Source organism: Emydura macquarii, unplaced genomic scaffold (genome assembly GCF_026122565.2).
Source record: "Emydura macquarii macquarii isolate MOO-44397 ecotype Brisbane River unplaced genomic scaffold, CSIRO-AGI_Emac_v2 contig_3328, whole genome shotgun sequence".
Classification (NCBI taxonomy): domain Eukaryota; kingdom Metazoa; phylum Chordata; order Testudines; family Chelidae; genus Emydura; species Emydura macquarii.
In genome coordinates this window covers 4,831,931-4,848,091 of record NW_027133465.1, presented here as the reverse complement: position 1 = coordinate 4,848,091, position 16,161 = coordinate 4,831,931, and the positions used below count along the sequence as shown (strand labels likewise).

Here is a 16,161-nt window from a genome sequence, read left to right as displayed (position 1 = left end):
CAGTTAGAGGGAAGATGAAGGGAAGGGGAGTCTTGGGTTCCACTTCCATGTTTTTCCAGATACTGACTTGTTTGTGTCTCTGAAGAGGAGGAGACAAAAAGGTTTTGTATTGCATTGGTAACTTGAACCCCTTTTACTGTGGCCCAAAGTTCACCTTGTCTTCTAGGACACATTTCATGCAGTGGCTAGGCTTTCAGTTCCATGAGACAAGTAGGCAGATAAGACTCCACATTTATTATTGAAGGGTCATGTCACTCTGTCTCCCTTCTGCAAGGAGAGGGACTGAAGTCACAACTCCAGAGACATGCCAGACTTGTTTCTTTTCTCAGGTGTTCATCAACCACAATATCAGGTGGACCATAACTGGTCTGGAAGTCAAAATGTGTTCCAGGCTGCTTCTCCAGAAAGCCAGTTGTCCTTGATCTAAAGGCATGACTTGCCACGCCCAGAAATTGAATATAGTGTGCATCCCTCCCTCTTCATATTTTGCTATATGCAGACAGATTTACAGTTACTTGAGAGTTGGGGAGGTGGAGTTAGCCTCCATATATACCCTCTCATTCTTTCTTTGGCTATTTGCTTTCTGGCAGGTGGCACCATAATAAGGCTACCATCCTATAGCAGGATGGGAAAAGAGGGACTGACATACTCATAGTGATGAGTATCTTTCCCTTTCTGAAATTACTACGTCACCCTCTTCCATTATATTGGCGGGGGTGGGACTGTTTAATCTAGTCTACTGCACTCTCTTCAAAAGAACAACTTTGTGATTCCATGCCCTACTTTTTAAACGTGGCATGTTTGAGACCAAACACGGCCCATTTCTCAGCATGAGATGCTGATGATCCACTGCAATGCCTTGCAAGTTTCCTGCCTTGTGTTAATCCTTGAGTGAGATTCAGGTGGTGAAGTCTTGCTTTAGTATCTTTCCAGAAGATGGATCCTACACTTCAAACTCCTAACATACCAGAAAGAAAATGAGAAGCTGAGACAGCTGAAGAAATGGTTTCTTCCTTTGAGAAGTGGCCAAGTAACACATGGTATTGATTTCCTAATATTTGGATCTCATGCTTGCTATATTGTCATTATCAAGAGCAAGCTGTCCCATATTGTGTGCAAGAAAAATATATTTTCAGTGGAAAGGAGAAAACTCCCTACTGAATTGCCCCTGGGTGATTTAACTGTGTACAGCAGAAAACCTCCAAGTGTTTTAGTATTAGCTAAGCCCCACAACAGGCTTCTGAGGCATGTAAAGGATGCTTAGGTAGGATTACTTCACCCACTTTAAAGTGCAGTCATGTCAGTGGTGGAAAGCAGTAGCTGTTTATTTTAAATTTATGGTGTGTGATTAAAGTGAAGAAAATCACTATATCCTGCTGAAACTCTTCCAGGGACCTGGTGAAATTCCAGGGAAACTGGTAAATATATAAAGGTAAATGCCTGTATTTTAAAGAATCATCAAATCTTTAATGACCACACATGGCCAGGCCTCTTGTCCTATGTCTTGTTTGATTTTTGTCACTATCAGTTCATGCCTTAATGCAGTGCTGGGACACTATTAATGCTGACTGGGAAGGAAGACTTCCAGATTTCTCACAGCTCCTAGGTGTCTGTCAAAGTATGGAATCTGCCTGGCACAGAATAGTTCGAGGTCTGACAAAATTGCAGCACAAGATAGCATGGCAATTCTTCCTGCCATCCCTTGTGCAGATCTTAGCCCTAATCTTTTGTGTTCTATTAAAAATGTGTAGGAAGCTCCTGCATGGATACCTTGCTCGTCCCAAGGAAGAAATGAATTTCTGAAGTGTATTTATGGTGTGGATAAACAATAAACATTTCTAATTATCACTTACTGAGAGTCTGTTAGTGTTTTATGTCTGAGGGCAGGTTCGTGAAAGCACTGTGCCTTGCAGAAAGTCTGTGTTCAAAACTGGTTGAAACTGGGAAGTTTGTGAGTTATATATGCGTCCTTGAGTCTGAGTAGACAGTATTAGGCAGCTCATGCTAAATGAGGTTAAAGATGTGCTAAGGAAAATGAAATGGAATACTAAACACAGCTAATAACTTAAGGCATAAATGCTTACTTGTAAAGTTATGACCCTGCTATAAATCTGTCACCGTCCTTCCACCGTCACCACCTTCCTGAGAATTAAATTGCTTTTCTTTGGTGCTTTTGAGCTTTTATTGTAATATACAATATTCTTTAAATGCAAGGGCATTTGTGTGCTTCCAAGCAGATATTTAGTCATATCAGAAAAAAATTACTCTGATTTTCAGTTGATTTCCTTTCTTTGCCTTAAGGATCACTCAGGCACCCAGAAGAGTAGTCTTCTCCAGGTGGATCAGAACTGTGTCCGTAACTCGTATGATGTCTTTTCGTTGCTTAGGTAAGACCTTTTAGAATATTGCTGTATGTGTGTTTAAATTGTTTGGTGTAAGAGAAAATGTATATACCTTTTATTTAAAAATAAAAAAAAAAAAAAAAACCACCCAAAAAACTAGACTATCACCATTCCTTTTGGGAAACGTTTAAATTGTGCAGCTTCACCGCTGGCAGGAGTGCAAGTGTCAACAGAATACGTACGTCTGTCTACCATGGTATTATCTAAACCTGTTTCATGGGAGATTTAAAACAGCCTAAAGTAGAGCCAGTGCTAGCAGTTTACAATTCCAAGTCTCTGTGCATTCCACGCTCTACAGTCAAGGAACTTACTTCTTGTGTTAAGCCCTGCAGAAAAAACCTGGTCTGCTAGGCACAGCAGTCTAAAAGCAGATTAAATGCATTTTAAAAAAACTGTCATCTGAAGAAGGGTGGTGCCTGGTTTTGGTTTAGTACTAAGGGGTTAGATGATTCTGTAGTCAGAACAAAACTAGCACTGGGTAGTTCTTAGTCTTCTAATCAACCACTGAATTGTGGCTGCCTTGGGCAAACTAAGGCCCCTGTCTTGTATTGTGTGCACATAGCACACTGCCCGTGCAAGCACGCTGTTGACTGCAGGGACTCTGCACAGGCACAACAATCTGACTGCAAATCACCATGCAGGATTGTGACTTAATTTACTATTGTATGCTTTAATCTCCACTGGGAAAAAGTTCAGGTCAGTTGGGAGCTCTACTTTGCTGGGCTGACTTAGCTACGATATTTTGAGAAATTTTGGTGTATGTTAGCGTGTGTTGGGGGAGTGTAACCTATGGCTTCAGTATTAACTATAGCCTGTATGTTTGAGACGCTTTATATAGAAAGTCTAGTTATAAGACTTTCTATAATTCTTACCTAGGAATGTGTTCAACTTCAGATCTAGATAGTCATAATATCCACGTCACAAAGGAAACCCTTGATAAAGAGCCATAAGTTCAAGAAGATTTTTTGAAGGAATTTTAAAAACTAAATTTATTTCTTTAGTTGTAAACATCTAATCCATTTAGTAATCTTACCAGGAGGTGTCACTCTTGCCTTTAAGAAATGTCAATAGTATATTCTATATTACAGCAGAGATGATAGGAAATGTATTGAGCTGATTCTAATTCACTAACTCAGAAGCTAAACAATGGGCGCTTTTAAAAATTAAGCTTGATTCTGTAAAACAGTATGTTAAAGTGAAAGCTGCATTCTGAAGTTCTCTTCGAATTGTACTAGAAAACATACAAGGTGCCTACTGTACAGTCTTCAACTTACTTTGAGACACTATTAGAGACAAATGGAAACAGTACTTTTATAGAACCTTATTGCCAGAATAAAACTACATATTTAAAAGGAACTGAGACTGTGTGGCGGTCACCCTGATCACTCTGCTTATATGTTATACCCATTTCCCCCCTTCTTTTCCTTAATATAAATTGTAATTCCCTTGCATAGAAGTTTTGGGGTGTTACCATAGTATACATTATTCAGTCATGATCACCAATGGCCAGAAGCCTTGTTTCTAGTCCTGGCTAGTCTCTAAGTGTGGACCTGATTGTGGAATACCCATGACTCAAGTCAGTGGAAGATGAAGTCATTCAGTGTTCTTTAGGACTCTCTAAGCTGTTGGTTGGTCAGTAACAAGTGCAGATCGAGAACTTGAACTGAATTGCTTCATTTTAATATCAAAGAAATTCTAACTGTTTCCTGTTTTTGGTGTGGTGTTTACTTCTTCGTGCCTCCTCCTTCTCCTAAAAGGTTCCTACATGATTGCTAACCTCTGTTGGCTGTATAAGGTAGTGCATGCTATAGTTAAAGTTGCAAAGCAGTTTCTATTTTCATTCTTCTTACAGTCCTTTCAAAGCCTCCTTCAAGTGATGTTTTTTGTGCTTGGTCTTTGCCTGTTGTTGAAATGCTTTTTCTGGAAAGTCTGCAGAATGTCTTGCAGTTTAGGAGTTGCACTTTTTCGACAAGTAGTTTAAACAGCTGAGTGCTAAAACATGGAGGTTGGTATGTAAATAGGCTTTAAGGAAAAGCATGTGCTTGGCTACATTTGTGTGTGTTAAAAACAAATTAGTGTTTGTGAACATAGAAAACTCATTAAAGTGTTAGCTGGATGTTTAAGGTAGAGCTGGAGCATGTGCATTCAGATACTTAATTCCAGACATTTACAAGTTCAGCTACTGAAGCAGATGGAAGGGCCTGCAGTGCACAGACAGCTTAACTCTAGAGCAGTGTTTCTCAATTAAATTTGGCTGCGGAACCCTTTTTAACTTCTGCGGGGCTATGCGATACCCTCCGCTGAAAAATCCGGGACATCTTCCCCTTTTCGGCGGCGCGCGCTGTCGGCTCTTTTCGGCGGCGCGCGCTGTCGGCTCTTTTCGCGGAATCCTGAAATTCATCTCGCGGAACCCCAGGGTTCTGCGGAACCCCAATTGAGAAACACTGCTCTAGAGTAAGATGTTTCCAACACCTTTTGTAGCTTCACAAGCAATCTTACTTTGAAGGGAAAAAGGGTAAGACACAGAGGCAAACACTGATAAGCTGCTCAAGCTATATAGTTACTAGGGGTGTTTTCTCCTTTTAAAAAAAAAAAAAAAAAAAAAAAAAGAGCCAAAATGTTTGAAAGACCTGAAATCAAGCAGCCAAGATGGAAATTGGAAAAGATTTTTTCCCCTGGAGTGATAATTCTGCCACACTGTCCCCATATATAGTATTGGTTATTCTTTTAATTGTTACAGGTAGGGTTTCATGAGTCTTAAAATCTTCATTATGTATCTGGTTTTAGTTGGTGCACTGCAGAAAATGAGGTAAAATGCATTATTGTATATCCGAATAATCTCACCAGGAAAATCAGATGTAGTAGTGAGCGATAAGTGACTGTTAAATCTAAAAACATCTTTAATTAGTTGGCATTATGTACTAGCGTTTGTCATTGTGCAGGACATTCAATTTATTATATTCAGTGACATTCAGTTTATTATATTGTGCTGATAGTATTTGTGTGCCTCTGAATATATGTAGATGTATGGAATCCACCCACATACTGCATTAAAAATGATAGTCCGTTGGGTAAGTATTAGTCATCAGTTGCATGGAATCTTAACTTCCCATTGTGCATATGTCTTGATCACTGATATTATTTTTAAGAAATTTATTTCTCTACAACCTTAAATACGTGTTCAACAGCTTGTATACTACTGTACATGGAAGTCCATGAAAGTCACTTGTGAGGTGTGCATCTTGTATACAAGGGTGTGGTGTGGAGGTGGAGAAGACACTATATTTGAGCTAGTATGCTATCATACTAATAATGCAGATCCACAAAGGCACAGTTATGGTTCCATGTGTAATTTTAAACTTGGGTATCACCTGATTTTGTGTCTAACACTCAGTCTTAATCTAAGGGCTTGTCTACACTTACCTCCGAGATTCGGCGGTAGTCGACTGGAGTTACGCAAGCTACGCAAAAAACTTGTGTAACTCCTGTTGACTTCTCTGCTTCTGTCCTGCATGCCGTCTTCACTGCACTGCGCCGATGGGAACTGCATTCCCATTGACACAGCACTACACCACTTGAGAAGGTGGTTTTAATACGTCGATTTCTGGATCGACTGAGCGGGTCTTCAGTGACTGCTCAGTTGATCCAGAGAAGTCGATCTGACAGCGGTGACTTTGCCGCCCTCAGTGTAGCCATAGCCTAGGAAACTTCCTAAAACCATTTAGCCTTTTTGCTACTATATCATTTATTTAAGAAAAGTGATTTGTATTTTCATAGTGTTTAGGAGCTCCAGTCATGGATCAGGACCCTCTTGTGTCAGGCACTGTACAAACAAAAGACACAGTCCCTGCCCCAAATAGCTTATAGTCTAAACAAGAGTCAACAGATGGGTAGATACAGACTGATGGAGTATAAGGAAATAATGAGAACATGCTCCTTATGAAGCGGACTCCCCTTTTGTACATCTAGTGCTGTGGGTAGTTCTTGCTGTTCCTCCTGATCCCTATATCCTTAAACTGCACAGAGTGCACCCTGAAGGAGGGCTTTATAGGTTTGAATACACGTTGGCAATTTTCACTGCAGTTGTTGAGGTATTTCAACCAGGTTATGTTTATAGCTGTATGTAAATTTTAAAAAAGCTTGCTTGTTTCTGCATTAGAACTTTTTCTAAAATGTAGTATCATAGTTAGCAATGGAAGAATTAATGTAAGTAGAGCTCCAGATGGCTGCCAAGGTGCTAAACATGGTGTCCTCTAACTCCTTTCAAAGCAGGTTTAGATTTCATTGTGGCTAAAATGTCACTGGTTACCAGTGCATTTCCATTGCTGAAGCTGAATCAGAGTAGCAGTATTGGGAAGCTAAAACTCCAGAGGGCATGGAAGCCTTGTTTACTCTAGGACATGTTAGTTCTTCCTAACTTGTGAAGCGAAGTAGAAGCTGATCACTGTGCTTTGGTGAACAAGTGTACCATGATTTTTAGTTGCTAGGTTCTTATACTGACTAGCAAAAGTGATAAACTGCTTCCTCCAACTTATCCCTTCTCCCAGTAATAATCTCTAACAATGTAGCATAGCACTAAATGGTTTAAATAGTTTAAAAAGCAGCCTAGGCTGGCTGGGTTTACTTTGGTCCCCATCCCCTGTCAGGGAAGGAGTCAGACAGACTTAGAAAAGAACTGGCTCCAGGGAAAGCAACCGCCTTTCTTTTTTTGAGTAGTGTCCCTGTTGGTGCTCCACTTTAGGTGTTAGCGCATCCGTGCTTTGTCAATTAGAGATTTTTGCTAGCAGTGCTTGTCTGAGTCATGCATGTGCCCATGACTGTCTCGTGACTCTGTTGGCGCACTTTTTGGTGTGCGCGCAACACAATCTCCTCAGTTCCTTCTCAACCATCCGTGGTCTGAGACTGAGGTTCTAGTGGTTCCTCACAGCTCATCTGAATTTCCTTAGTTTGTTGTTTGTAGACAGTCAGTCAGCTTTTTCCTTAGTTTTTATCTTAGTTTAACCTGTTTTACCTTTAAAATAAATAAATACATTTTTTTTTCTTCTAGACTTAACTTAGATTAGTTAGTATCTTTCCTCACCAAAGAGGCCGACGTGCCGAGCTCACCTGGTTTAAAAAGATGTGCCACCTGCAGAGACGTAATGCCCGCGTCCAATGGAGCACTCTGTGTGCATTAAGTGCCTAGGAGAGGGACATAAAGTACAAAAATGCTCTCACTGCAAAAGCTTAAGCTCTAGAGCCTGATGGGATAGAGATCTACGACTCAAATTACTGCTAATGGAAAGGTCTCTCAGATCTGCCTTTGACCTGGGCCAAGAGAAACCAGTCTCCCACGACAAGACCGCCAGAAAAAGGAACTTGACTCTGCCTGATATCGGTCACAAAAAGAAGAGATCACCTACCTCAACGGCTAAATGAATTTGTACCAAAAAGGCTACAAGTCACTCGGGTACATTATCTGGCCCAGGGTCAAAACAGCCTTCTCGCTCCAGTATGGAGCAAAAGGGAAAAACCTGGACATTCCTATTCGAGTACGGTACTGTCAAAGTTAATGGTCCGTAAAACAAGTAAAACGGCCGTCACACCAGCACTGATAGAAATCTCGGTGCCGACCATGAGCAAGGCACCAACAACAGCCAAGCCTCAGTCCCCGGCACCGTCTGCACCAATGACTGCCCTGGCACCAACCAGTTGCACCGACCTGATCCTGGCATCAGCACCAGCACCGACTATGGTGCCAGCAACACCAGCGCCAAGAAAACACATAAAGTGCAGGCATCAAGAAAGAGGAGGAATTTTTTAACATCCTCCCCCATTTCTCCATTATACGGCACTGACACATCTCAAGTTCAGTTTTCTCAAGAAGGTCCTATTTCACCTACATCTTTTTCAAGTGAGGTTGACTGATGGTGAAGAGGCCACACTTTCTCTCCCAACAGCTTTCCCCAAAGGTGCAGAAGCACAAAAGACATCGCCATTCTAATATTCCACCTCATCCAATGTTTTGGACCCCCATGGTTTGGCCCACCTGCTCCATATCACATGCACTGGCCCAGATGAGATACGTGGTCCTCCTACTCCGCCCAATTCAGCAGACCATCCACTTCCCAGGCACACAGAACCAGGTCATGTCCTAAATCATCCCTAACACCAGCTCAGCTTCGCCAAAAGTGGTTTCCTAATTCCATACAAACCAGGACATATTCCTCCTGGTTGTTTATCCGAAAGCACGTGCCAACAGTTCAGAGCGCAGGCTGCATTCTCTGGATGTCAGGTGGGCCTTGGCTTTCGTTATTGAGCAGACAAAACCATTCAGGAAAACAGAGTTCTTCATCTCAATAGCAGATAGGATGGAAGGTCTCCCTGTTTCTTTTCTTTTCAAAGAATTTCTTTATGGATCACATTGTGTATCCAGACAAGTTATGACTTGGCAGGAGTACCTGCCCCTGCATTGGTGGCTCATTCCACAAGAACACAGGCATCTTCGGCGACAATCCTGGCCCAAATCCCTAACCAGGACATTTGTAGAGCAGTGACATGTCATTTTATTCACACGTTTGCTGCACACTACATCGTTAGCAGCATCTTTGGTGTGCTGTGTGCTTTTGACAGAGCAGTACTACAATCCATGGGGCTTTGAACTCTGAGCCCTCCTCCAGTGGACCAGCTTGGAAGTCAGCTACTTGGAATCGACATGAGCAAGCACTCGAAGAAAAACATTACTAACCTTCTGTAACTGTTCGAGATGTGTTGCTCATGTCCCTTCCAAGACCTACCTGCCTGTCCTGTCGGAGTCAGCCGGCAAGAAGGAACATAAGAAGCAGGGGGTCAGCAGGGCCCTATAAGTGGTGCCATGAGGGCGCAACTCCAGGGGGCACCAGAGCTTGAGCCTATAGATGCCAGTAGGGGAAAAAACCTTCTGGTGACTGTGCATGTGGCAGGCACACACCGTCTTGGAATCGACATGAGCAACACATCTTGAACAACGGTTATTGGAGGTTAGTAACCATTTTAAATTTAATTTTTGATTGAAACTCATGGATTCAGGATATTTTTTTATTAAATGTTTTAAGAGATTACAATAAAAAAAATCTGTATTAGTGCGCAGGGGAAGATTAAGGACATGATATGAAAATCTGTCTCACTTTGAATGTCACATTCAAAAGATGATCCTGCTTCCCATCATGTAGGCACACTGCTATGAAATTGCAATGTATGGATCTATGGAAGCTACAATGCATAGGAAAATTTTTGTGCTTACCTGAAAATTTATTTTCTTCAGGTAATATGATCCACAGAGCCAGCCCAACTAGAGACAAATGAATTATCCAAAAAGAGATGGAAATTAACATCCAAGGATTTAGATTTGTTAGGTGAAATTTAGTATGCTCTGTAATAGGAGAAATTTAATTTCCTCTTAATACTAACACAGTCTCTAATTTAGGAAAGTAGATGTTAATTATCCTAACTAAAGAATCTTTATCTCCACTGGAGGGAACTTCATGAGGTAGCTGTGACTCTTAAGGACCTTCCATTTTCAACTGGTAAAGGGTTCACTGTTCTGTAACAAAAACGAGAGTTCTGCAGCACTTTAAAGCAATTTAATTTCAGCAGGCATAAGCTTTCGTGGGCTCCAACCCATTTCCTCAGATTCAAGTAACAGAAATCATACAGGAGGCAACATATACATATCCAAGGGAAGTGACAACAATGGGGGAGGTGGATGAAAGCAGGGTACTTGAGGCCTAATTACAACCATTGAGTAGGAGGTGAGAATGGGTGATCAGAGGTAATTACTTCTTGTAATGAGAGAACCATTCCAAGTCCCCATTCAGACCCAGTTTGATTGTGTCAAGTTTGTAGATGATTTCAAGCTCAGCAGTTTCCCTTTGAAGTCTGTTTTTTAAGTTTTTTTTGAGAGAATAGCAACTTTCAGGTCAGAGACAGAATGTCCTGGGAGATTGAAGTGTTCTCCAACTGGTTAATGGGTGTTCTTTTGTCTGATTTGTGTCCATTTATCCTTTTGCGTAGTGACAGTCCAGTTTGTCCAGTGTACATGGCAGAGGGGCATTGCTGGCACATGATGGCATATATAACATTAGTAGATGTGCAGGTGAATGAGCCCCTTATGGTGTGAGTGATGTGGTTAGGACCAGTGATGCTGTCACTAGAGTCGATGTGTGGGCAGAGCTGGCAGCGGGGTTTGTTGCAGGGATAGGTTCCTGGATTGACTGCCTTGTAGGGTGTATGGTTGCTGGTGAGTATTTGCTTCAGGTTGGGGGGCTGTCTGTAAGCAAGGTTAGGTCTGCCTCCCACAGCCTGAGCGAGAGACGGCTCATCCCATAGGATAGGTTGTAGATCTTTAATAACGTGTTGGAGGGATTTTAACTGGGGACTGTAGGTGATGGCCAGTGGTGTTCTGTTGTTTTCTTTGTTGGGTCTGTCCTGTAGTAGGTGACTTCTGGGTACCCGTCTGGCTCTGTCAATTCGTTTCTTTCACCTCTCCAGGTGGGTATTGTAGTTTTAAGAATGTTTCATAGAGATCCTGTAGTTGTTGTTTGTCTCTGTCTGAGAGATCGGAGCACATCCGGTTGTATCTTAAGGCTTGGCTGTAGACAATGGATTGTGTAGTGTGTCCAGGGTGGAAGCTGGAGGCATGAAGATACCATACCGTATATGTTGCCTCCTGTATGATTTCTGTTACTTGCATCTGAGGAAGTGGGTTAGAGCCCACGAAAGCTTATGCCTGCTGAAATTAAATTTGTTGGTCTTTAAAGTGCCTCAGAACTATTGTTGTTTTTGCTGTATACAAACTAACACAGCTACCCCTCTGGAACTGTTCTGTAACAGCAACTCCTATCAGGTCTGGCAAACTCACTGCACCTAACACTCTTCTTTCATAGTATTTACCCAGTAAGGGTCCTGTGAGATGTCTAATGCAAATTGTGTCATACCGATCCTTCTAATCATTGCGTGATGTATGTATGGGTGATGTTTAAGAAATTGTAGGTACATAGTGAAAATATATTTAGAATCTGTCCTAAGAAGAGTTGACAAGTAGGTTTTACCAGACAAAGGGATGTGGAATCATCTGTCTGCCTGGGTCTCAGTGTAAATTAAGCACAGTAAAGCCAATACAAAGTAAGCCCCATTTGCATATAAAGTCAGCAGGAAAAAGATTCATGGGGGGGATGAACTCAAGGTGGGAGAGCACATCAGACTCTGAACCACAGGAGATCATTCAGACTCTGGAAACAAACAGTGAACTTTGTGGTGTAAGAGAGCAGCTCTTTTATCCTGCGCTTGAGGTTATAAGTTGGCAGTGTGGCTACGTCCATAAAAACAGGATCTTAACTGACCTGGGTTGAAATGCTGTGGAAAAGGCTGCTTTAGACAAGGATTGTAGCCTGTGAAGTTTTAGTTTCTAGAAAACATGTTATACGTGTATTTTATTTGTAACCCGTTTGTCCTTTTTATTCTTGCTCATTGTCGGTTAAATCTTAACCTTTATTAATAAATTTGTATTTATTATCATTATAAATAGATTACAATGCTGTGCTATGTTGAAGCTGATAACTTAGGTGAATCAAACAAGCTGATATGTTCATACTATTCCCTTGAGTAGCGAATCTGTTAATTACTGAGTATCCAGAGATGGGCTGGACACATAGGGAAATGCCCTTCAAGTGGGCTTGAGGTGCACCTACTGTTAACCTGAAAAGCAGGGCTGGTGGAGTCCTGAGGAGAGTATTTGAGTGGTTGAAAGGCAGGTGCTGGCATCCCACTACCACAATAGACTCCCTCACTGGGGAGTGGGGGCGGGGTACCAAGGTGACTCCTAGTCCTGGGCACCCTGAGAGAGAGTCACAGCAGGGCGTTCCCCTAGTGGTAGTGACTGACCAGTGTGGTTCTGCGAGCAGGCTGGAAGTGCCCATTGTAGTGGGTCTGTGGACCTTATTACTTGAAGAAAGGAGATTTTCAGGTAAGCCCCGATACACTTTTTCCTGTTCCTTTGATTTTTTTCACTCTGGCTACTGGTGATTTGAATCCTAGAAGTGAGTGCTTACTCACCTCAAGACAGGAGCTTATTCCACCCAACAGGAAATAATCTTACATTATGGATTGCCACCCATAATAGTTTACATTTTCATAGCACATTTCATCCGAGAGTCCAAAGTGCTTCAGAAGCCTACACTTCACCTCTGTGCCCCAGCAACTTCTTCTGTAAAGTAACTTTCTCAAGGTCACACAGGAAGTCAATGTCAGTGCCAGGAATATAATCTAGGTTTTCAGACTCCATCCTTTCTCTTCCATCACCACTTTCTGCTTCTTGGCCCAGGTCAAATTTCAAGATCACACATTGTTACATTTCTAAAGGAATTAGGTGAGGGTGAGATTGATTATAAAGTAGAAAAATCTATTGGCTGTCTTAGGTGGGAAAGAAAATGAAGAAAAAGTAAATGACAATTTAATGGGGCTTTTGTAAAATAAATATATATTTAATTGGCTGGAGTCTGGCATGAGCTTCCTAGAATCTAGTCTCTGGACAAATGTAAAGAAATGTTTATACAGGCCTTGTATTTTTATTTAATATCTGTTTAATAGAAGTCTTATTTTTAATAAGGATGCTGGGTGTTTGCAATTTGGGTATTCCATATCTCTCTTGTTGCCAAAAAAGCTGTGTTCTATTTTCTAAATCCCCAGTGTCAATACTTTGTTTAAATAAACTTTAGTGTAAACATAGGTTGTTTTAGCAAATATGACCTTCAATGTATTTATTTCTCTTGTGAGAGATAGCTGTAGCATATGACTATTGTATTTAGTCTGAGTTGTCAACCATGACTACCCAGACTAAGAATTTAACAAATACTGTACATGGAAATCCAGATACAAAAGATAGAAGGAAGAGAACAAAAATAATTGGGACAATACAAAAAGTTGAATAATCTTCCAAAGAGAACTAACCACATCTATGTATCAAAGAAACATCTGTCTAATAAATCAAGAAATCTCTGCTGAATGCAAATCCAGAGCAAGTATAAAGGAAGATTGGTAACAATCTACAAAATAAAAGCTATAATCTAACAATTGTGACTACTCTAAATAGCCTCCAAACATCTAGAGAAGAAAATGAATGGCAGATTGGTAGCTGTGGCAAATTACAACTTTCTAAAGAAAATAGAACTTGAGGATCACAAAGTTGTATAAACAGTGACTCCCTGATGTCATTGAGATTGTATGGACTGTTAAATATGCAAAGATCATTCACTCTTCCTAAATCCTGTCATTTTACAACTAATTAGCTCAACTACTCTGGTCTTAAGATATCCATAGCATGGTGAAGAAATCCAAAGACTTTGCAGATTAAGGGTCACATTCTGCAATCCTCAATTCACATCAGTACTCCCATTGACTTTAGTGATCTCCAGTTATATAAGGGCCAGAGTTCACAATACATGCACAGTGCAGAAGGGATGAAATTATTTAATCTTACCCTTTGATTGGCCATAACCTTGTTCACACTTCCAGTATGAAGCTTTGTGGCTAATATAGAAACCAGTTCAGCCTTGAAAAATTTCAGATTATTATTTTTATTAGTCACCAATAGTGATTTGCTGAGAAGCCTGGTTCACCTGCCAGCCACCCCAGTTGCTGAGAAGAACAGAGGTAGTTCTACCTGTATGCTGTTTCTGGACCCGGTTTAGGGAATCAGTCTTTCATATTGGTCTCTGACTAGTATCAAGTTTGTGCATGTGCGCTCTACTCCATTCCCTCTTCACAGTTCCTTTGCAAAGAAGAGAGCTGTTTCCTCTTCCATGCTCTCTGAAACCTTCCACTTGCTGTGATAAGGGATTAGGAGGAGAAATAAGGATTAAGCTATTCTACCTCTCTAAACTACTTTTGGGTGGGCCCGTGTTCCTCCCCCTCCCCCCCCCCCCCCCCCCCCCCGGCACGAATATAGCTTTTCCTAAAAGCTTGAAACTTGCGTGATTTTGGAGAATTGCACTGCAGCTCACAGGGCCTTGAGTAACAGTAACACTGGCTCACATTTTGTTAATGTCACCACTGCTGCTCGATAAAGCTGAACTGCATCAGAGACACTGGAGAGCAATCTGCAGATCCTGAATGAGAATACAACACTGGCTCAACTGTTTTTGTTTTAAAAAAGCATACATCCTGTGAAAACTGGCTCAGATCCCCAGGCTTCCAAAGTAAAGTCTGCCACAGGCCAGCGGACTTTTGAAATCTTTTTGAATTTAGCTTTTAAAGTGCTAATTCTAATAAAATCCTAAACAACCTAGGAAGAATCTTACGATGGTTGATGACATGTATGTATGTTGTTTGCTCACAGTTGTCATCGTTACTATAGCAGATTGTAGCACAGCTCATGCTAATCTTCGGATGAGAACTGTGGGGAATGGTCTCAGATTGAAGATGGTAATGGAACTTTGTGCAGCAAAGTACTCCTAGATTTCTAATCCAGTTTTAATGGACATGGTAGCATTCAAATGTGTGGATCAGATTGTGATCTCTTTTCCAGTGGGGTATATCATAAGTAACTCACTGAAATCAGAGGTGTATGCTGGTTGTTTAAATGAGAATCAGGATCATGGTCAATTAGCTAGAGGACAGAGATGACGGCCGTTCCACTACTTTTCCTTTCTGTAATGATAGTCTCTTCTCTGCTCAGAATTTGGTCTCACTGAAATGCTAGACACTTTCTCCAACATGAATCAAACTTATGAATTGTCCTTCTAGAAAATTGAGGAGTTGTGATGCCGGTAAACAAAGTGTCAGCTCTGGCTAAGGCTGTAGGTGTTAGTTAAGAATTAACAACTCATAGCTCGAAACCAAACCGGCTCACTTGTATGTTAGTTGTGTTCAAAATATTTATTAGTCTTAAGACTGCATTTAGTGTTAAGACACTCTGAAATGCTTGCATACATTAATCTCACTTGTAATGTTGGTATTTCATGCTATCAGGAAATATGTCAGTTTTGATTTACAACTTTGAAAATGTTTGCTCTGAAGTTGGGAAGCCAGGCATGGGAATTGTCCTTCCTTGCCCATCCAGGAGGACTGTCAAAATTCAAGTGGGCCATTATAAGACAAAAGCTTATGGCCAAGTACATGCAGAAGGCCTCACCCCATTGGTTTTATTGCTGGAAGAGGGAAATAAAATTAGTTGACATGAAGATTTTTCATCTCTTTGGCCCTAAGAGTTAAAACAGCAGAGACCTTAAACTAAGGCGGAGATTCCCCCCCAATGATTACTTCCTGGTCTCTCGGGACTGGAAGCAACCTGAATATTTATTTATTTATTTTGGTGTGACCATTTATCACTAAGTCCAGTTTGACTTGGTGGTAAGATAGACTGGAGAGCCTAAGGGGATTGTCTGTGACTCCATGGTAAGACTGATATGGTGATCCAAGAGTTTACATTTTGTTACTGTGTTGATGAAATCTAATTATAGAACATACCACTAGTTTGGTATCTGCCCTGTTTTTGACAGTCTGCCTTGAGGTAGGCACTTAGGTGAGCCACTTGAGGTGAGCCACTCCAGACAGCGTGACAGTTCTAGATAAAGGGATAGTACTCTTCTCCCTTGGCATGGGGAAGATGTGCACATAACGTCCCTGATGATATTACAGTGAGTAGTGCAGATCTCGATGCCTGCTGTTTGTTTGTTTTTAAGAGAGTTCAGTTGGAGTGTTACTGACAGGGAAATCCCTTAGAACTTTAATTTGGGTAGTTTAA

At 41.2% G+C, this 16,161-nt stretch overlaps 1 protein-coding gene across 1 annotated transcript in view; it reads left to right on the top strand.

Annotated features, from left to right (window-relative positions):
• The window catches only part of UVRAG (UV radiation resistance associated), a 155,497-nt gene that overhangs the window by 41,679 nt on the left and 97,657 nt on the right, over positions 1-16,161 (top strand). The window contains exon 6 of the mRNA XM_067533189.1: positions 2,302-2,387. Coding sequence (XP_067389290.1) covers positions 2,302-2,387 — 86 coding nt within the window. The remainder of the gene's footprint in view (positions 1-2,301; positions 2,388-16,161) is intronic.